We start from the raw sequence: 22,893 nt of genomic DNA, 5'->3' as shown, positions 1-22,893 counted from the left end.
AATCATGTTAGAGAGAGGGTCCCTTTGAGATAGTCAACAGTAAGCAATTTATGTTTAGCAATGCTGGCCTGTGAGTGGGGTAGGGAGAATGTCTCCAGCGTGCCTGCATAAGGAAGTGGAATAATTGTATAATGAAATTCTCAGACAGCCTGGCTAGAGATGGTGTTGATTGGTAACAATCAGAATCCAAGGTATGGATAACAATTTGTGAACTTTAATTTTTTTGTATAATCATTACAGAAACTTGGTTAGTGCATCTATGACACAAGTTTGAGAATGCAACACCATCTCTAGCCAGGCTGTTTGAAAATTTCATTGTACACATCTCCAACGTGATCCTGCCTGACCAAGGAAATGCCATCTTGCTTTAATTTAAGCTTCTTTTATACTTCAAAGAGATTAACTCAAGACAAAACTTTATGGAAGACAGTGAAACATTCAATTTGATTGTCATTCCAAATCACTTTTGAGTGCAAGAGGAGGAGATGAAGAGAGAAAGACTGAAATCTAATGGAAGAATGTAAACCATTTATTCGATATGATCTTTCGTTTAAATAACTAACTAGTGGGAAGGGAGGTGAACAGAGAGAACATTAATTAGTTATGTCTTGTTAGCACATGTCATTACACATCTGACACCCATGTGTACTTCCAAACTCTTTTCTATCACCCTCTCTTTGAGCCATGTGATGTCATATTCATTTCTAATACATTCCCAGAGTGTAAGCAGTTTTTCAACTTTGGACTACTGAGTTGACGTCAGCTAACCTCTCTGCGGTTTTCTAAATTATATACTAGTGTAATCTACCTGCTCAGTATCTAAGAGTAGTTAGTATAATTGATTTATCTAGCCTCTCCACATGGTGTTATCTTGATTTTCTTTTTTTTTTTTCCCCCTTTGTAGTTGAAGAGTGGCTTTGGATGGACAGACGAACATTAAAAATACTTCATATTATAAATTTTTAGTATTTTTGTTATTCGTCTGTTCATCCCAAGCCAGTCTCCAACTACAAAGAGAAAAAAAATCAAGATAACACCATGTAAAGAGCCTAGATAAATCAAATAAAACCACAAAAAAGATGATTTTTTTAATTTAATTTTTTGGACTATTATCTTCATCTTCTAGTTGTTGCTTTCTACAACGTTTCGGCCAATTATTCCTCTGGCCTTCGTCAGGTCAACCGTGACGGGATAGGAATGTCGAATCCTCCAACTACATCCACAGCAATTACTGCTTCCAGTAGTTGTTGTTATCTCACCAGTTTGGTCCATTAATCTTCTGACCGACTTTGGGTGGGATTGAAACCGCTACCTCCAGACAATACTCACTTGGAATCTTTGATATTCCTGCATCTCTATCCACTATGCCACGGGCCCCAAAGGGCAATCAAGTGTGGATTTTTTGATCTTATAAATCCACAATCTTCCAATTGTTGGGTCCATACTGATTGTTATAAACAAATTTACTCCTCTCCAAAATAATTCCAAAAATTAATTCAATATAACAATCGGTACGGACCCAACAATTGGAAGATTGTGGATTTATAACATCTAAAAATCCAACCTTTGGGGCCCGTGGCGTAGTGGATAAAGATGCAGGAATATCAAAGATTCCAAGTGAGTATTATCTGGAGGTAGTGGTTTCAATCCCACCCAAAGTCGGTCAGAAGATTAATGGACCAAACTGGTGAGATAACAACAACTACTGGAAGCAGTAATTGCTGTGGATGTAGTTGGAGGATTCGACATTCCTATCCCGTCACGGTTGACCTGACGAAGGTCAGAGGAATAATTGGCCGAAATGTTGTAGAAAAAACAACTAGAAGATGAGGATAATAGTCCAAAAAATTAAATAAAAAAACAACAAATTTACTCATCTCCAAAATAATTCCAAAAATTAATTCAAAAAAGATGCTCTTTGGGAGAGAATATCCAACAATATTCAAATTTGTTGCTGTGACTTGGATATATCAAAACAAGTAAATACTGCACAGAATGTTTATGCAAGTTGATCACAATCGGTGTCCCTATGTAAATATAAAGTGACAGAATAGAAACTAGAAGTGCTTCCCAACAACCCAGACTTGATGTGAAGTTGCATTTAAGTGCTAAAAGATTGACTGCAAGCTAGATTGACTGATGATGTGGAACATAACCTCAATGGAAGAAGGTAAAATATCTGTTTCTGGAATGAATGTGAAACTTCCTATTTCTCAATCTAGAAAATTTGAATAGACATATATATATATATATAACAAATATTTTTTGACAAACTGTCTCCATAAGTAATCAAATTTTGTTCATCATTATTAATCCTCTCATAATATTCTTCATCATCCAACTAACAATCAACTCATTTCATTAAGCTTTATCCTTGACTGGCTTTTGGCCTTAATGAGTGGTGACTCATACCAATTAGTATGAAAAAAAAGAAAACTGGGTAAAAGGGTAGAAGCGAATGGTGGACAGGTGTGTGAGATACGTATACAAATCAAAATGAGATGGTGAAAATTAAAACTTCAGCTGACCTCGTGTTCTAATCAACAAAATTTGGTAATTTTATGGTTACAAGCAAAAATATGCAAACAAAGTATTGAGTTTACTAATGAACAGCTAATTTTGACAATTTTTTGTTGATGTTGTCACTCTAACTCTCATAACTCTCTAAAGGAGAAGATAATGTCTGAGAGGATGGCATCACCACCACAGAACAGTTACTCTACTCCTCCACCCCCATCCCTCCAAAAATGGAGAAAGTTATGCTTGTGAGAATGGTATCGGAAAACATATACTGCAGTATCCCACCTCCTAAAAAATGTAATGCTTGGGAGTATAGTATCGTGACAAATGAATATATATTACACATGTTTAAAACTAGTTAAAAGAGATACAAATTGATTCCCTTCTCTCATTCATCCATTTTTAAAAATATTTTATGTTATCCTTCCAAATGCTAAAAAAAAAAAAAAAAAAAATTTAAAAGGAAAGGAAAATTAATTTTTCTCTTATATGAAAAAAATGCTATTTTACTTTTAGCGTAGGAAAAAGTATGATACACAATGTTTCTCTTTCTATTTCATGCATCATGATGGAGTATTGTCAATGTTGCATATGAAAAGCATAATTTTTATAAACAATCATGTAATGGGCATTATATTAGACTAATGAGATCATGTGGATATTCCACTGTGCTTTCTACATCAATTCATGTAATTTATTGTTAATAATATTTCTTTTGAAATGTTGTCTGTTAAGGTTTAATACTATTAAGAAAAAAGTATTCTCAATCAATTATCATTAGCAGGTAAATATTTTTAAAATAGAACAAACGTGTCTTTATTTATTGAAGACTAGCAATTAAATTCTTTTTGAAGCAATATTGTTTATCTTAAAAAATAATTTTCTACAAAATATTCTTCAAAGCCGTAAAATCATGTCGCTTTTTGAAATGTATTTATTATTTAAAATTGCACTGTTTCAACTCAGTGATAGAATTCGATTTTAGAATTCATTTTAAAGTGGCTAAAGTCGAAATTGTTTACCTTGGTGACATCAGATTAATCACCATGTTTGCTGATCAAGCAGACTCATTTTATTTAATGATTTTATTTAATGTGTATGTAACGTACATCTAATGAACAAGAAATGCCTTAGAACAGATGTTCTCAACCTTTCCTCTATCATTGACTCCCTCGGCTTTATGTATTTCTCCATTTACCCCTACTTCCATACAAAAAATGCATAGTCATCATAAAGTGACAGAAAAACAAGGTTAAAAAGAACCTTTATTTTATTGTTTACGATTTTAGGTTTTGTATAAAAATAGTATTGCACATTCATATCACAAAAATAAAGAAAATCAAACGTTTTTTTAAATAGAAAATTATGAAATTAATCTGTATTACGTTTCTTAGACATGACAAATTCTGAAAAGAAATAATTATTTTTAAATTATCAGGTACTTCAATTATTTACCCCCGATTTATATAATTTTTTTTACCTCTTAGGAGTATATTTACCCCTGATTGAGAACCTCTGTCTTAGTGTATTATTATTGCATAGATTACAAATATTATTATTTTTTTACTAATTCCAGAAAAGATAATGCAAAGATTGATTGGATGTATACAAGTGGTCAGCCTGATGCAAACGAATATTTGCTCGGAAGAAAAGTTGACAAATATATTGAAAAAGTTTCGGAACCTACCAAAGAAGGTAAGGAGATTGAAATTTCATTTATTTACTGTCACACACTCATTTCTCTTTTTATTTTCAGCATAATTTTTTTATTTATATTTTTTATAGTCATCTTGATAAAATGCAATGTTAGTTTATAATGATATTAAACTTTTATAAAAACTCACCTTGGATTTAGCCACTCCATAAACATCAAAAAGGGCGTCAAGTAAAGAGATATCCTTTCAACAATCCTGTTCTGTGTTGCACTAGATGCTGTTATGCTTAAGATAGAAGAAACTTGCCAAAATGGGTTTTCTGTAGGTGGACATGTTGATGACCTCACTCTTGTTAATGAATGCACACATAAACTTCAAGTTTTTGTTAATGTATTCGCAAAGAATGCAAAAGAGATAGGATTAGAAATAAACCTAGAGAAAACAGAATGTATGTCTACAGCTAAATCACAGTTTAACCTAAACATGACTATTCACAAGTAAACCCATCAAACAGGTCACTCAATTCATTTATTTAGGGCATAAACTGACTTTCTCCAGTGATTATGAGATGACATTGAAACACAGAATTGAACTGGGTTGGGTGGCTTTCCAAAAACACAACACCATTCTAAAATTAAAAAGGGTTCTGATAACTGTTAAAGTAAAAGTTTATTTCTGTCCTCCCAGAAGTTTTATATACCCTTGATTGCATCACATGGACTAAACAACTACCCAATCGCATTGAGGTGTTTCAAAATCACGTAATGCGTTTCATTATGGGACATTTCCTGATTGAAAAAAACAAAATGTCCACCCTTTTTTAAACTACTTCCCTACCCCATCTATTTGATAAAATCAAAAGTAAAACCCTTAAAGTTTTTTGGCCATGTCAAAGGATCAACCACTGGCCTGTCAAAGTTATGCTTTGAGGGTATGTTAGAAGACAAAAGAGGGAGAGGAAAAAGAAGGTGGTGGAGAGAAAATGTTTTTGATTGGACATCTCTCAACAATCAACCAACTTGCCCTGGTTCAGAAGGAATAGTAAAGAATAAGTCCTGTGGGTTTGCCATTTGCACCAAGCAGAAGATGCGACTCATGATGATAGTCTATAATCCCTAAACAATGGAGTCTTAAAACGTCCATTAGAAATTACTTTTAATCAAAAGACTCTCTAGCAATCATAAACATTGACATTCCTTTCTTCTGATGAAAAACAGTCGTAGCAAGGTTACTTAGTTACATGAATGGCTCTCGTCTTCAAGAGGCCTCAAGTTTTGACAAGCTTCTGGGCTTGACTGTTACTCCTGATCTTAAATGGAACACGTACATCAAATCTGTTGCCAAGGCCGCTGGAAAAATGGTGGGATCTTTCTATCGATCCAGTAGATATCTCACTGCTGATGCAATTCTCTATCTATATAAGAGCCAGGTACGTCCAAGGATGGAGTACTGTTGCCACAACTGGGCAGGAGCTGCTAGAAAGGACTTGATAATATAGTGATGTCTGTGTAAAAAAAAAAAAAAAAAATTACCAATTAGACTATTAGTTGTAGTAATTTCTAACAGAGCTTTTAAAAACTTCACTATTTAAGGGTTTGTGAAACAGTTAGAGAGAGCTTCCAGACATAAATGAAGAAAGACATATTCTCTCCTGCCATTCATCTATCTGACACTTTAAACATAGCTATCCTCGCTGGAAGATAAATTGCTCCCTAAACAAAACGTTAATTCTTAAAAAGACAAATTAAATCATACTCTTGGTCACATGTACTTAACTATATATGCCATATAAAATAAATTCATATACGAAATTGTTCTTTATAGAAAAACCTTGTTTTTGAATTTTCTTTTAACAATCCATTTTTACAAATTATTATAGGAGATAGTCTTATTTATATGAAGAGTCACTCTTATGAATCCTCTTTTTATTTGTTTGGGAATATCATTTCCAGAAAAATATGGTGCAACATTCAGTGAAAGAGTCAAAGCAAATATTGAACTGGACATGGCAGCCAAGATGAGGGAGGATCCGTTGTTTCAAATCAGGTAAACAAAAAAAAATCTGAGCTTTTCTTTTTTTTTTTTTACAATTTTATGTCTCGTTTATCAATTTATGATGTAGCTCGATTTTGCTTTTTTTTTTTTTTTATAAATTTGTAAAAATCAACATAAGATATAAATCCATTCTATTCCTAGAAAGGTTTTTTGCCTGAGCAGTGGCTCCTCCAAGAAATACTGTATATCTTTGGTTTAGGAGTTAGAATTATATTTTGTATGCAAAAGTTAAGTATTAATGTTTATTTGTACTGCTAAATGAAAGATAAGTAGTATTTCTCCAAGCTAACACTTTTCAAATTATAATAGTTTTAACATTCAGAATATATTGTGCTATTAATTATGTTGAAAAAGATTTTCTACCAATTCTGAACATTCTTATTTTAAGTTATGCATGTATTCATTGGATGATAGGCCTAAAATTTAGAGTCTCTCATCGAGTGCATCTGCATATATTTATATTGTTAGACATATGTATACATGCTAAAATATTCCTCAGTTTTGAAATCGAGTTCCTATTTACTTTGCCTCCCCATAAGAGCAAAGTTAGACACCAAGATCGTCTTTTAATGTGGAGAAAGAAACAAAAATTTAAAATTGTCTCAGTCGTGAAGGATTTAAAAACAAAAATTTGAAGTGTTGCATCAGATCAGATACTACACTTTGATCTTGACCCAAAGGCCAAGAAATATCCTATGGAATGTTTGAAGAAAAAAAAAATCGATTTAAATTTACAATCAACTCATCAAATGATCCATGTCTTATCAAATTTCTATCATGCTCCTTTTCTCACTGTTTCTTGTTTTATTGTCCGATCTTATTGTGTACATCTGTTGCTCCTCTCTCTCTCTCTCTTTTTATTAACTGATTAGCTAGACCTTTTCATATCTTGATCTGCAGATCGGACAATAATGTTAAACTTCTGTCAAAAAATGATAGAAAAATAATTATCCTTGTTCACACTCTGAATCAGTAAAATTAAAAACAAAAGAAAAAAGAAAATGTCTTGAAAAACTTGAAAGTTAAGAACAATTTGAAAGAAAAACATATCAATCTGTGGAAAAAGTGAAAAAAACATTTCATTATGGAAATAGAATTCATTGCAGACGTTGGCTGATATGCTATTTGCTTTCTTCCTTTCCCTAAATATTTGAAATGATTTCATCCAGCAGTTTTTTACACACTTTTGTGTGACATGATATATATATATATATATATATATATATTGGTCTCTATTAGAATGAAAGATTGTTTCCAGTAATTGCTATATCAAATTACATATTATTTTTGAAGATTAACAATAATTACGTTTTAAATCATTTAAAATTGTCTTGTTTGTATTAGCCTGACTACTGTTCTCATCTTGGATGTTATTCTCACAATGTTTAGCAAATGTAATCTCCGAATTTCTGTAAGTGTGTCTTGTCAAACTTGAAACCCTTCATTTAATCCACAGAAGTAACTTGTCCTCGTTCCATCAGCTATGAACAAGTAGAAGTCTTAATTAATTTGTAATTGTACTCTTAGTATCACCAGTACTGAGAATTGAAACTTCAACCTTCAGAAGATTGGGTACTCTTGCATAATTTGACCCAAATTCTCGTGATTTCCCGTCAAGCCCGGATCGGACGAGACCGGCAAACATCGGGGTCAGCCGAGTGTTGTTCAAATGTTGAAACGCTAATTCGCTAAAAAGTTTTTTTTTTAATGTTTTTAGTAATTTTTTATTTTATGATTAGTTATTTTTAATTTATTTAATTTGAATATTTTTTTTTGTACTTCAATTTCTGGGAGTTTGCAAAAGCGATATGTAAATGAAAGCAGACGACATTCGAATTGAAAGAAATCGACTGAACCCAAAAAAAGCTGACAAACAACTATATTTTCAGACTCGCCAAACAGAAAAATGACAGGCAAGGAAATAAATCTGTACATGGTAGAAAAACAAATGGGAACGTCGATGCTGACAATCTCATATTGCCAGGAAAAGAAATTGCTTTCCCAAAGAATGAGGTGCATCAATTGTAAACTTTCCGAGAGAAATTTGTCAGGAGTATTTCCTGAGGAATCCCTGGCAGATAGGAGGCCCAGGGCACACTAGAAATTGATGAATCTCTATTCAACCGAAGAAAACATAATGTAGGGAGAATCCTTGAACCGCTCTGTGTCAAAACAGCTTAACAAGCAAGAATGCAGGACCAGCTGGGAGCTTCTGGGTACATATTTACTTGAATTTATGTGAAGACAAAAATTTGGAAAACGATCCTTTTGTCTCCATCATAAATCACATTTCCGAAAGCTACCCGGTTGGGGGGGCTTCCTTCCATTTCCTCTACCCCATCACCCCCCCTCTTTGCTGTCGATGGCCGATCAACAGTCGACAGAAGTAAAAGATTCCTAAGGAAATATCCTTATCTCAAGAAAGTTCTTCCTCCGGCAATTAACAACCGTAAAAAAAAAAAAAAAAATCACTTTCTTAAAAAAAAAAAACATGTTTTTCTATTTCTGTGTAATCCCCCCAACCCCTAAAAATTAAAAAAAAACAACCTGACTGAACAAAGTCTTGAAAATAAAATAAAAAACAAGAAACAAAAATATGGTTAAAGAAAAACAAAAAATTGTACTTACACCTAACATTTATATGGGTAAACAACCTTTTCATGAAGATAACATTATTTAAATAACTTGCTGTTGATAAATATTTTGCAAAAAAAAAAAAAAATAAATAAATACTAAAATAAATTAAATAAACATATTTGCTTTTTTCAAGGTAGGTTTTTTGTTATTTTTTGATAATTTGCATTTGTATTTTTTTTTGGGGGGGTGGGTGTTGTTTTGCTTTTTTCCTTAGTCTGCGTCTGTTACACCGCTCGACTGACACCAATGATTGCCGGTCTCGCCCGATCTGGGAAATCACTAGAATTCGGGTCAAATTATGCAAGAGTGCCGAAGATTGTTATTTAAAAGTGACTAGCCTGGGTGCCCAGCGTTCCTGGTGTTTGGAGTTATGTGTTAAGCAAAAAAAAAACTGGTGGTAGGCAGGCAGGCAGGCTCGAACCCGTACTGCGAAGGAGGAAAAGGACGTGAAAAAAAAACATTTTTGCTGTTGCACCCATCGCCAAAGCAGAAGTGATGAAAGTTTAAATTAAGACTAGTCAATCGAAAAGATGGAATGACTTTCGAAAATATCGGACAAAAGCCCCCCTCCATCCCACCCCTGTAGAAAAGCCCCCCTCCATCCCACCCCTGTAGAAAAATGCTCAGTTGAAGGTGAAAGAATTAATGTTTTTAGACAATTTTTCAATATTTGTTGTCTGAGGGGTTGAGCTTCAAAATGATACTGATCTCGTAAAAATCCATTGTCTCTGTCAAAAGTTTTAGGCAGACCTATAAACATGCATACATACATTTAAACAGATTGGTGAGATTTCTATTATGGATTATTACTTAGCACTCGTATACATTGTACCTGATTGATGAAGCAGTAATGTATAGTTTTTGAATAAATGTTAAAAGTTTTTGCATTCTCCTTTTATAAAAAAATATGGGCAGTGAGCTTTTTGTTTTTTTACACAGGCATCACCACATTATCAAGGCCAAGAGGCCACTCAAGGATAAGGGTTAAAGAGTGTACAGTAGAAATTGGACAATATAGTAATCATTAGTAATGAAAATTCGGTAAATTTGATAACTTATATGGAACGGTTCATCAAGAACTTATTTACGTTAGACTTGAAGACAACCATATTGTAGTCAGCCGGAAAGCAGGAAAACGGAAGACAATTCCACAGGCGTGCAGTTCTAAGAAAGAAGCTTTGTTCATGGAATCTACGTTTAGGTTTAGGCACAGATAAAGAGTGGGGGGAATTATTGATAGTGTTTACAGCTAGACGAGTGTTTCTTGTGAAAGTTTTGGCGAGGGGGAACCATAGATTGAAGCTCAGTCGAACACTTTCCATGGAAATAATGATACATCAGAGACAAACTCGCAACATCTCTTCTGTGAGATAGAGGTTGCAGGGAAGAGAAAAGGACATCTACGAGGCTACGAAGTCTATTTTGAACTATATCAAGGCAGGACAAGTCCTTTCTAGCAGCTCCTGTCCAGATGTGGCAACAGTATTCCATCCTTGGACGTACCTGGCTCTTATATAGAGAATTGCATTAGCAGTGAGATATCTATCGGATATATAGAAAGATCCCACCATTTTTCCAGCGGCCTTGGCAACAGATTTGATGTACGTGTTCCATTTAAGATCAGGAGTAATGATCAAGCCCAGAAGCTTGTCAAAACTTGAGGCCTCCTGAAGACGAGAGCCATTCATTTCAATTGATGCCAGATGTGGATCAGAATGTTGATGATGTAAAGAGAGAAGCTTGGTTTTAGATGCATTAAAAGTAACCAGCCACTCCTTTCCCCATTGTACTACGTGCTCAAGATCAGAGGAGAGAGAATCAGAGAGAACTTGGTCGTTTACTGTCTTAGATGTGCTACCATAAATGGTAGTGTCGTCAGCATAAATGTCTACAAATGATGTAAGGATGTGATTTGGAAGATCATTAATGTAGATCAGGAAAAGAGTTGGGCCCAGGATGGACCCCTGGGGGACACCAGCATTAATACTGTGAGCTTCTGATTTTTGCCCCTCAACTACTACTCTTATGAACCTATCAGAAATAAATGATTTAATAATTGAGAAGACATTTCCAGCTATACCATAACTAGAGATCTTGTGAAGTAAACCTTTATGCCATACCCTATCAAAGGCCTTAGATATGTCAAGAGCAATTGCCCTAGAAAAGTTGCCTCTGTTGAGAGATTTGCTAATCCTATGAGATATAATTGTAAGCATATCTGCTGTTGATCTAGCAGAACGGAAACCATATTGAGTGTCACTAAGAAGGTTATTTTTGTTGAGATGGTTGATTACTTCTGTATTTAACACAGATTCCAGCAACTTACTCATGACGCACAGGAGACTTATTGGCCTGTACTGAGAAGGGGATGAGCGATCACCTGAATTCTTAAATACAGGGCATACTGATGAAATTTTCCAGGGTGATGGGAAGCTATTCTCCTTAAGACAACGTTTAAACAGTTTTGTAAGTATGGGTGCTAGTTCAGGTTGAAGTTTTTTGAGTACTATAATTGAAATACCGTCAGGGCCAGTTGCTTTACTGGAATCAAGGTTTTTGATTAGCTTGGCAACATCACGTACAGATATACGTATATCACATAGCATGTTTTCTGATACAGGAGGAAATATTGGGGGTTGGCGGCCTTGGTTGCAAAGGGTAGAATTAGCTGCAAAGTTCTTGGCAAAGAGTTTGGCTTTGTCTGATGCTGACGAGATTACCTCAGGTCCATTGATGATAGTTGGGATAGAGTACACGCTTCTGTTTAGGATTCTGTTTGCTATTTGTCAAAACTGGTGAGAACCAAGCCGCTGCTCAGCTACTTTGGACTTAATGGATTGAGCATACAACTCTCTTGCATTCTTTATTACTTTCTTACAATGGTTGCTGGCAGTCCTGAAAGCAGCTTTAGTTTCCATACATCTATTACGTTGGAAGCAGTGGAAAAAGTGATTTCTGTGCGCAATGGCAGCAGCACATTCTGGAGAGAACCATGGCTGGCTGTTAGGTTTTTGCTGGAACTTTTTCGAGGGTATGAAACGATCTATACCTACAATTAACCATTCTGTATGATGGAGAGGTACATCTGGGGACTTATTACATTTCATTTTTATCTTAATTGATACAACAAAGTGGTCAGAAGATCCAAGAGGAGAGAGAACAGAAACTGAACATAGTTCAGGGCAAGTTGTGAGAAAAAGGTCTAGTAGGCTCGCATACTGGCTGTCATTGTCGGGCACATGGGTGGGTTCCTGAACAATCTGAGTGAGGTCATAAGCAATGGAGAAATCATGACAGAACCTCCCCTCATCATCGGTCTTGTTTGAGTGGGTCAACCATTCCACGTTGTGAACATTGCAGTCTCCACATACGTGAATGTTAGCTGAAGGATAAGCAGATAGGACTTGGTCAATTTTCTCAGATATGCTTTTAAAGATAGTAACTCTGCTGTTGTGGGGGTGATAGAGAGTAAATATAAATGCAGTAGTGTGAGATAAAGCAACCCGGAAGCACATATACGGTAAGTTAGGATCTTCCCTGGAGATGTCTCTACCACATGGAAAGCCATCTTTAATATAGGCACATATTCCATACCCATGGTGATCTTGGGGGTCAGATTTAGAAGTTAAGTTAGAGTATCCTTTAATTGCGAACTCTTCTAGGGAAAGCCTGTCCAATGCCAGTTTCACTTAAAAATAAAAGGTCTGGTTTAGTCTCCTGTAATTGGGTTTCAACCTCTGGAAGGTTAGAACATAGACCCCTGATGTTGGAGAAGGAGACATGGTAGTAGGAGTCTACGTTAGAAGTTGGAGAACCGGGTTTAATCGTGTATTTTTTCTTGAAACTTGCCATGATGAAATTTTGGAATTTGTGGACTAGGTCGTCAGATTTACTTAGAGCAGGACAGAGAGGGGAAACTAAGAGAGAAAAAGAAACAAAGAATTTTTTTTTTTTTTGTAGCATATGATAAGGTAAAGCCGTAACAATTATCCACTAATATGGAATCGAGAGGCCACACCAGAAGCTACTTCATGGTCCAGAATCCATTCACCAAATGGCAATACAGCAGCCCCAATACTTTGCACCTGCTGATAGGACAGCCTCCTTAGTGGTTAATCCAAGGTTCGGGTCCCTGACTATCAGGCGAATAACGTCAGCCCAGATAAAAGATTTACCTCCAGCACCTTTACTAGTGACATGGCTACAAGGATAGACATAGAAACAGAAAATTTCCGCCATCTCTGCCAACTGTTTGTGCAAAATACTGCTAACCTAGAAAAGAGCTTGGCATGTTATGTTAAAGTTTAGTCATGGCTGTTTCACTTTCATTAAATCCCCTTGGAAAAAGTTGCTTGTCTCCCTCCTTCCAGCTGTAAGTGAAATCATACTGCAAACCTTGGCAGGGCAACTAGCCTAGGAAAATGAACACTTTGTTATAACAGTCACAATCGGATAGATCTGACATCTGCACATTCATCACTTGCCTGATGGACAGAGTGAGTCATGTTCTGCAATAGTTTGTACTTGGTCAGATAATAACACAAACATATGATGAGATATCAAATTGGTTTATTCACCATATTGGAGTTGCTAATAATTTAATACTACAATCTAAGGGGAAGTAATTCTTAGATGTTATTGAGTTATTACTGCTTGTTATAATTTACTTAAAGCAAACTCTTGTCTGGAGGATGCATGATAATTTTAAGTTTTCGTCATTATTAAGGGACTGCCATATGGATAAAAAAAAACATTTTACAATGTAAAAAGTTGTTAACTATTATTTCTTTCTTTTCATATTAAATTTTAAAAATTTGTTTTTAAAAGGAAACGAGAAGAGGAGGCTCGTCGTCGAATCCTCGATAATCCAGTAAAAATGAAACAATTACAGAAAATGGCAAGTAAATTTAATCATTTTTTTTTTTTTCTTCAGTTATTTAAGTGTTTTGTTTTTTGTTTTTTTTAGCATGAAGTTTCTTTTTAAAACTTGTTGCAAGAACTAATTGGGATTACAATTAAGAAAAGATTGCAGCAAAGATATGACAAAGGAGGAATGACAAACGCAAGTAAACATTGTAAAAAAATAAAAGGTTGTTTATTGATAAAGTAGAAGAATAACAGGAAATGCTGGAGGACATCATTGTGAGCAGAAAAACAAAAATTGGCAGCATTAATCCAGTAAGAGAAGCTTCGAATTGTAAATAATTTCAAGTAAATGGTAAGCAGTGGTTCTCCTCTTGTGTCAAGACAAAAAGCTATGATTGAAAAATTCAAAGTTTTATTTAGTGATTCTGGTACTTTTTTTTGTTAATTTGTTTTTATCACCCCTGGCTATGAATATAATTGTTCAAATCTTTATGATCATACCCAGTACTACTATGCCAAAAATATTGCAACAATTAGGATAGGTTGACATTTTTCTTTAAGTCATAAAAATTCTCCCATCTTTTCAAATAAAATCTTAATTAAGCATCCTAATATCAATTTAGTATTTTTGATATATTTTAATATTTTTAAATAATATTCATTTGTTTTTATTATTCTGAAATATTTGTAGAGAAAGAAACAGATATACGTTAACGTCTATTTTTGTATTATCTTATCAGGTTACAGAACAGAAAGAAGAACGCCAGAAAAGCAAAAGTAAGAAAAGCAAAAAAGAAAAGAAAAGCCGATCCCATCACAAGGATTCGGACCAATCTGCTGATGAAATTATGCAAACTTATTTGAACATCATCAACAAAAAACACCAAGATAAATCAGAAGAAGACAAAAGAGATCATCATGACAACAGGAGGCGCCATGGATTACAAGTAATCATATCTTCTATTGGCCTAATCACATACAGATTCTTACGCACTTCACATTCACGCAGGCTTTTCATCACTGTTTAAGGCAATTCTTGTTCGTATCAATAGTGATTTGTTTTTTCATATCTGTACAGATTTGTTTCATCCAGTATTTAGATGTTTCATTTTACTAATGAGTTGCTACTTATCCAGGCCAAAAGACATTCAAGAATAAGGCTTAATGAATTGTCAGTTGATTGAAGAATATTATAAGAGGATTGAAAATGAATAGAATAAGCAAAGTTTGATAATTGATGACAACAGTTTATGACAAATATTTGTTGACATTGGATTTAAAGATGACCATGTTGTAGTCTGCAGGGAAGATGTTCTTTGGTAATGTGTTCCACAGATGGGAACAAAACTCTGTTTATGTAAATTCCACTTGATACTAAGTACGTAGAGGGAAAAAAAGTTCTTTTTCTTTTATTTCTGCATCATATAGTTACTGCTCATCAAGGCCCGCAAGCCACTGAAGGATAAGGGTTAATGGGTACTGTAATGGAAATTTCATGAGTTAATTTATTTTGTAGAGGATGGCTCTTCCTGTTCATGTTGGACTTAAAAATGACCATGTTATAATCAGTCCAGAAGTTGCTCCGTTCTACATATGAGCAGCTCTAGAAAAAACTTTTTCACAGAATTTTGGTTTAGATTTAGGCACAGATAGAAAGTAAGTGAAATTGCTCATAGTAGTTGTCGCTAGTTGTTTGCCGTGAAAGACTTACAGGGGAGAACCATAGAATGAACCTCAGTCGAGCACCTGCCATGAAAATAACAATAGAGCAGAGAGTGGCTCGCAATGTCTTTTCTATGAAAAAGAGGCAGCAGAGCGGGGAAAAGGACATTGCTGTCCCCCCTCCCTCGATTTCGAAGTCTGTTTTGTACACTGTTGATTGCAGGAAAGGAATCTCTAAGCAACTCCGCCATAGACATGGCAACAGTACTCCATCTTAGGATGCAGATAGAAGATTGCATTGGCAGTGAGATAGCTATTGAAGCAGGAGAATGATCCAACCATTTTTTTCAGCCATCTTGGCAACAGATTTGATGTATGTGTTCCATTTCAGAGCAAGAGTGAAAGTCAGTCTCAGAAGCTTGTAAAAACATGGTGCTTCCTCAAGATGAAAATTCAGTTCAGTTGGGGCTAGGTGGGGATTAGAGCATTGGTGATGGAAGAAGTTTGATTTTAGATGCACTAATCTTAACCTGCCACCTTTTTCCCCATTGCACCACATGCTCAAAGTTAGAAGAGAGGGAATTAGAAAGATCTTAGTCGTTGCCGGCCTTTGAAGTGTTGCCATAGATGGAATGTCATTTGCATAAATGTTTACGAATGATCTAAGAATATAATTTGGCAAATCATTGATAATCAAGAATAGAGTTGGGCGTAGAAGGGAACTCTGGGAGACACCAGCATTGATACTATGAACTTCTGATTTCTGCCTATCGACGACTACTCTTATAAATCTATCAGAGAGAAAGGATTTAATAGTTAAGAGGACATTTCCAGCTATTCTGTAGCTGGAAATCTTGTGAAGTAGACCTTTATACTATACCCTATCAAAAGTCTTTGATATGTCAAGAGCAATTTCTCTAAAAATGAAGCCCTCCCCCCTCTGCAAGAGATTTACTAATCCTGTGTGAGCATATCAGCTGTAGATCTAACAGGATGAAAACCATATTGCATGTCATTGGATAGGTTATTTTAGCTGAGGTAGTTGATCATTTCTCTATTTATCACAGATTCCAGCAACTTACTCATGCTGCACAGGAGACTGATTGGTCTATACTGAGAGGTATATGATCTTCCAAATTTTTAAATACAGAGCAAACTGAAGTTTTCCAAGGTGCTGGAGAGCATTTCTCTTTAAGGCAACGTTCAAACAGCTTTGTAAGTATGGAAGCTAGTTCGGCTTGAAGCTTTTTGAGCACTATGATTGAAATGCCATCAGGGCTAGTTGTTTTTAGTTTTGGTAGAAAGACGAGTTCTTGCTGTGAATGGTTTATAAGCTTTTAGGAAATCTATTTTATCAGACCTGTAAGCATTACCGATAATTTCTTCTGATCTGAAGAAAGTTGTGCAACAGGGGGGAAAAAGGGGCTGTTAATTTTATCTGCTCTAAAATCAAGCTTCTCTCCTTTATTCACCAAAACATGGTTTTGCCTCAGTTGAAATGAATGGCTCGCTCCTCAATCAGTATTTCCAGTGTTTGACTGAGCTTAAAACTTTAGTTTTCTCCTGTAAAACTTTTTCAGCAAGAACTCGTCTCTCTACTAATACTGCAAAGAACTCTCTTTTCTTCCTCTGTATATTTAAAATCAAATGGAACTTTTCACCTATGGAACACATTATCACAAGAATATTTCCCTACTGACTGCAACATCATTTTCAAGTTCAATGTAAACAAATATCTCTTGATTCATTCTGTAAATTAACCATAGTTCCCAATCCTTTCATAGTACTTTTCCATCATCCAACTTGAAATCTCCTTGAGTGGCTTTTGGTCTTTGTAAATGGTGATCCATTAGTATAAAAGAAAATATTTGTGCTATGGAATTTGAACATCTAGTCAGGAGACAAATAGAGTTCTCTGCAGTTGGTTTGGTGTCCAATTTTTAACCTTATCTGTGGGACACGAGGGTGTAATTGATAAAAATATGTACTTTGGAATTGATAACATTCACTTACAATGCCAAACCATGGGGAGAAAGGTATGAACACCCTGTCCCATCTCTAAATAGTAGTTTATGTTTAAGGAATTGGTTGAAATGCAGTGAAGCAAACAAACTAAATTGTTTAACCTCAACAATCATCATCATTGATTTAACATCCATTTTACATGTTGGCATGTGTTGGACAGCTTTTAGAAATTGACTTCCAAACTAACCTATCTTTGTATCCTTTTTCTTCAAGTTCGTCCTTATCACTTCCTCCTATGTTTTTCTTTGTCTTCCTCTGTCTCAACGCTTCTACATCTACTAACCCAAGAACTGTCATTTGTTCTTTCAACATGACCAAACCAATGAAATCTTCTGTTCTGCACACATTTCCCTATATTGTTTAGACTTAATCTTCCTCAGAGCTCATCACATCTAAACCTGTTTTTAACTGTCACATTACACATCCATCATATTATTTCTCCCCATGCAACGCATATCCTCTACTCTAGCCAAATTTAATTTCCATACATCAGACTATGTAAACATTCTTCCCTTGGTTGACAATGGTAACACTGATTAGTAATGAACCTACTCCATTCACTTCTAACTCTTGCAATCAAACTAACATCTACTCCTTCCTGGCCTGTAATTCTAGACATATCTTTGTATGTTTCTTTATACTACAACTCGAACCATCAACTAATTATGAGATTTGGAACATGAATTCTGTGTATAAATGCAGCTAACAAAGATTATATAAATATTTATATAGAGTTAAGTTTATAGAAGGCAACACAATGCAGAGATGTAGCGGATTAACACAAGCAAATTAAGACATATGAGGCGCTGAATGTCATAACTCGGTAAGCGTCAAAAACAAAAAATGAAGAAAAACACTTAGAAAATGTTTAGTTTGGTGGGTATACTGTGTATTAGTCGATTTCTATCCATGTTACGACCTGAATTCAACTATAACTACTCTGGTACGTGCTAGAGGAGGCTATGGGGAATAAAATGATATACCAACTTGATATTTTGTCGCAATGGCGCTTACCGAGTTCTGACATTCAACACCTCATATGGAATTATTCATCTCTTATTAATCTATACTCCTATGTGTTTTTGTGTTGATATTCATATTAAAAACCTTTTTTTTTTGTTGATATTCATATTAAAAACCTTTTTTTTTTTGTTGATATTCATATTAAAAACCTTTTTTTTGTGTTGATATTCATATTAAAAACCTTTTTTTTGTGTTGATATTCATATTAAAAACCTTTTTTTTTTTTTTTTGTGTTGATATTCATATTAAAAACCTTTTTTTTTGTGTGTTGATATTCATATTAAAAACCATCTTTTCTATTTAGTTAAAAAGAAAATTTATCTTTAGTTAACTATTGCATGATGCCTCCGTTCAGTCTCGAAAGACAAAGGATACTCCTGTAGGGGCAGCTGCACGTGTAATTATGTGACAAGAGTTGCACAATCTCCAACCACACCTCTCCTGAATCGGCATTGCTCGAGTCCAGTGGCAAAGAGAGGTCCAGGACGACTAGAAACAATGCCGAGATAAGCGGAGAGCACATACAACACATGGAAGTCTCAAATGGTCACCCATCTGGTACTGGCCTGGCTCATCGTTGCTTAATTTCAGTGATCTGACACAGACAAGTGTGTCAACGTGATTATGCCATATATTAGTTAACTATTACGTGTAATTATATTCATACAGATATTCTACATTATTGACACTTGCGTAATATTTGTGTAAAAAGGTTACAGTAAACATAAACCTCTTTCTAAATATATTTATGTATGTGCATATGTTTGTTTGAAAAAATTTTGCCTGCCAAACTCCTGTCAGTTTTTGGTCTACAGACATGAAACTTAATATATATATATAGGGTATTCGAACTCATGTGAAACTTTATATTTGGGTTTTAGCCAAGTAAAATCGCTACAAAAGTGTGAAAATTAAAAAAAAATGTAATTTGCCAGGTGAAGATCGAACAATGGCATTATGAATATGCATGCGTAACATAATAGCTATTGCTTCATGTTTTAATTTTTAGCCTTACAGCAAACATGTCTTCATTAACATCAAAGGAAAAAGTAAATTGTAAACTAAATGTTTTGGTTTCGATTCTTGGTGGTGATGCGCAAGTCATTTTTTTTTTTTTTTTTTTTTTTTTTTTTTTTTAACTTTTTAAATCATTACGATATATTGGGTTCAATATAATAATAAATATGAGATCTGCATTAATCAAAATATCATATTTAAGGGCATTTTACAACTGGGAAATGCCGGGCTGCCCGCTAGTACAATATAGATGTGTATTTTCTCTACTTTTAACATTTGTATTGTGTTATGCATGTTTAAACATAGATCTGAAGATGAAAAATCTTCCTGAAATATCATACGATACAAAATTTTTATCAGATCACACAGATGCAAGGAAGAACACAATATTAAAAATATATAAAAAAAAGCACAAATATGTTGTATTTATAAAAGGTTAATCTACATAGCTGGTTCCACTGTTATATTTTAATTTTCTTTATCTTTTTTCTGAAAATCCAATTTCCTTATTACTTCCTGCCATGTTTTCGTTGTGAACTGATCCTGTTCCTCTTGCACATTCTTTCAATGTGGCCATACCATTAAAGTCTCCTGCTCTGCACACATTTTCTATACTATATTTCCTATATATTCATTGAAAAAAGTAATTAAAAAAAGCTGATAGACTCTTTGCTTGGTTCACAGTGGTAATGCTCTGCTGGAATTAAATTTTCTGAACTTTTTCCATCCATTTCTAACTCTTTCAATCACATTAACACCTGCTTCCCCCTGTGCTCCAACGGTATTATTAAAGTAACAAAATATTTAGACAACTTTAATAGGTTCACCATACAAATATATTATCTCCACGTCTGAATTTTCATTAGCTATAGAGAAAGTATATACTTCAAAATTTGTTTTTGTCTATCTGTCCGTTGGTCAGTTACATTAAACACCTTTTATTATTAGATACATTCATAAGACTCCTGTTTGTCACACTTAAGTTGAAAATAACATTTTTGTCACTAAACGCATTGGTTGGATGCAACTGAAGATCAGCTGTTATTAATTTTTATTTGAAATTTAGTTTTTCTTATTTGAAGTTGAGCTTTTTTAATTTAAAAGTAAAAAATGTTCATCGTTGGTTTTTTTCTTGTTTCTTTTTTCAGCGGCATCAGCAAAAAGACAGAGAAGAGGGACGTTCATCTCGCCATTCATCTCACCGTCAAAATGACTCCTCTCGCAATAGCTCCGATTCTGAATATGCATCAAAATACTCTCATAATTCTCGAGAAAAATCCAACACATTTCATTCGAACCAACGTCAAAGTAACTACAGACGCCGTTCACGCAGCAGGTCTCCACAAAAATACCGGAATCGATCACCACGACCACCGTGAGTTTCATATTTTCAAAAGCAAAATAATCATTTATGTGACACATTTTTTAATGTGAATTTCGCAGACTTTGAAAGTATTTGAAGTCCCAAAAAGAAAAAGAAAAATTAAAATTAAAATTTCTTTCACATAATCCCAAAATGTCAGGTTATCTTGTTGAATTTTAAGTTGGATCAAAACAGCATTTTAGTTGATAAATTAAAAGCCAATTTTCATTTATTGTTGTTGTACCATGTTATTGTCTATATAATTTACTTCAGTATAAGTCATTTAAAAATGACTTAGTCTGACCTAGACAACTGATTATGTGAAACATTTTTAAATAAGCACCTAAAAATAAAAATCAGTTTACATTCATAATAAAAAAAACTAACTTTTAATTAATGTTATTCTAAATCTAAATTTTCTCTTTTTTGTGGCTTTTGCAGTTGTAAGACATTTTTAGTTAAAATGTAAATGAAATGACAAACTTTTATTTTAACATTTTATCAACTTCATTTCACATCTTTGTTCAACAATAGAAATGGATTATTAAATTAGTTATCAAAGAAGTTATTGGATGTTCATGTGTTTTGACGGAAGTCTTTGAAGCAAGACGGAAAATGTAATAAATCCATCAGAAGAGAATGTTATCTAAACCATATGCAAGTAAGAATATTGAGTTCATAAAACTGGCAGAGTTTGTATTATTATTAGAAACTAAGTTTCTGTGCTTAAGTGTTGCCATCGCATGCTGATATCAATAGGCAGACGTTAAAGGCTAATTTTGTTTTGGCACTAATAAGGAATGTTGGTAGTTGTTCTGAGTGACAAGAATTTGTTAGAACACTTACTCTTCTTGCTGGTTCACTGTTTTAAAAGTATGGATGCGCTTCTTTAAGTAAAATTCATGAGTTCTCAATTTAAGGAGAGATTGTTTCTGATTAGTTGACTCCTTATAGAGGGAACCAATCCAAAAGTATTTTCTCCAATCAGTAACCAGCATTTAAGTCCAGCAAATATTGAATGAGTTTAGACATTATTTCTTAGCAGTTACTGTTGCTACTACTACTGCTAATAATCTTGTTGGTAACATTCTCATTTTCTTGTGTTCATTTGAGAAATATTATATAATTTTTTTCTTTTTTTTCAAAATCATATTTCATTCTTTATTTTTTCTATCGCATTTCATTCTTTATATTTCTTTTTCTGGAACAGTGAAAAGTTAAATGAGAGTGAGCGAGAAAGAAAACTCAAAGAGATGATGGACAATGCTAAGTGGCGAGATAATGTTCGACAGAAAAATGTGAAACGATATGAAGAAGAATGTGCTGAAGAAGCAAGAAATGCAGGAAAAGGAAGCAGCTCAGATTTTTTAAAGTAAGTTTTCCATGACTTACTATAATAATATGGCCGTATATGTCACATTGAGAGGCAATTTTCTAAGAGGCCATTGAAAGTAAGACAAAGGGAGGTAACTCAGAAATTGTTTTCTATTCAAACATTATTTCAGATGTTAATGCTTAGATAATTAAATAATTATTTCAGGTTTTAATATTTGAAATAATGCTTAAATGAATTCTACTTACATATTTTACTGTTATCCTGTCCAAAGTAAAATGTTTCCATTAATTAGATGTATTTTTCCCTTTTATTTCTTTAAAATACACAACAAAATAAAAACAAATTCATTTTGAGTTGTCTCCCCTGTCCTTTCGAATAATTTTGTTGTTTATAAACATGAAAAAAAAATTTTTTACTTTGACTTCAGCAGGTTATTTGTTTTTTAAAGATTTTATTAGAATATCTTTTTTTTAAGAATATCAAAATATTTACAAAACACATGAATATAAAGATTGGAAAGCAAGTAAATTGTTTTTCACTCTGTTACAAAATTATCAAATCATTAACTGCTATCTTTCTTACAAGAGGAATTTTAAAGTATCTTTACAAAGCACAAGAAATTCAATAAAAAGTGTAAATAAAGGTAATTGTTCAACAGTAAATTTCACTTTTATTTTTAGCGTTGTCACTTTTTAAAAATTTTTAATGAATCTTTTCTAATTTCATCTGAAGAA

General features: G+C 33.9%; 1 protein-coding gene across 3 annotated transcripts in view; it reads left to right on the top strand.

Annotated features, from left to right (window-relative positions):
• Window positions 1–22,893, top strand: part of LOC145291989 (pre-mRNA-splicing factor CWC25 homolog) — a 60,268-nt gene that overhangs the window by 33,559 nt on the left and 3,816 nt on the right. For all 3 annotated transcript variants that reach the window (XM_080137950.1, XM_080137951.1, XM_080137952.1), the window contains 6 exons: window positions 4,097–4,215; window positions 6,128–6,221; window positions 13,695–13,764; window positions 14,474–14,680; window positions 20,609–20,835; window positions 22,034–22,195. In XM_080137950.1, the coding sequence (XP_079994076.1) occupies window positions 4,097–4,215; window positions 6,128–6,221; window positions 13,695–13,764; window positions 14,474–14,680; window positions 20,609–20,835; window positions 22,034–22,195 (879 nt within the window). The remainder of the gene's footprint in view (window positions 1–4,096; window positions 4,216–6,127; window positions 6,222–13,694; window positions 13,765–14,473; window positions 14,681–20,608; window positions 20,836–22,033; window positions 22,196–22,893) is intronic.

Source organism: Euprymna scolopes, chromosome 13 (assembly GCF_053919585.1).
Source record: "Euprymna scolopes isolate OS-2025 chromosome 13, ASM5391958v1, whole genome shotgun sequence".
NCBI classification, from domain to species: domain Eukaryota; kingdom Metazoa; phylum Mollusca; class Cephalopoda; order Sepiida; family Sepiolidae; genus Euprymna; species Euprymna scolopes.
The sequence above is the reverse complement of the archived record's forward strand: the minus strand, read 5'-3'. Positions and strand labels throughout refer to the sequence as shown.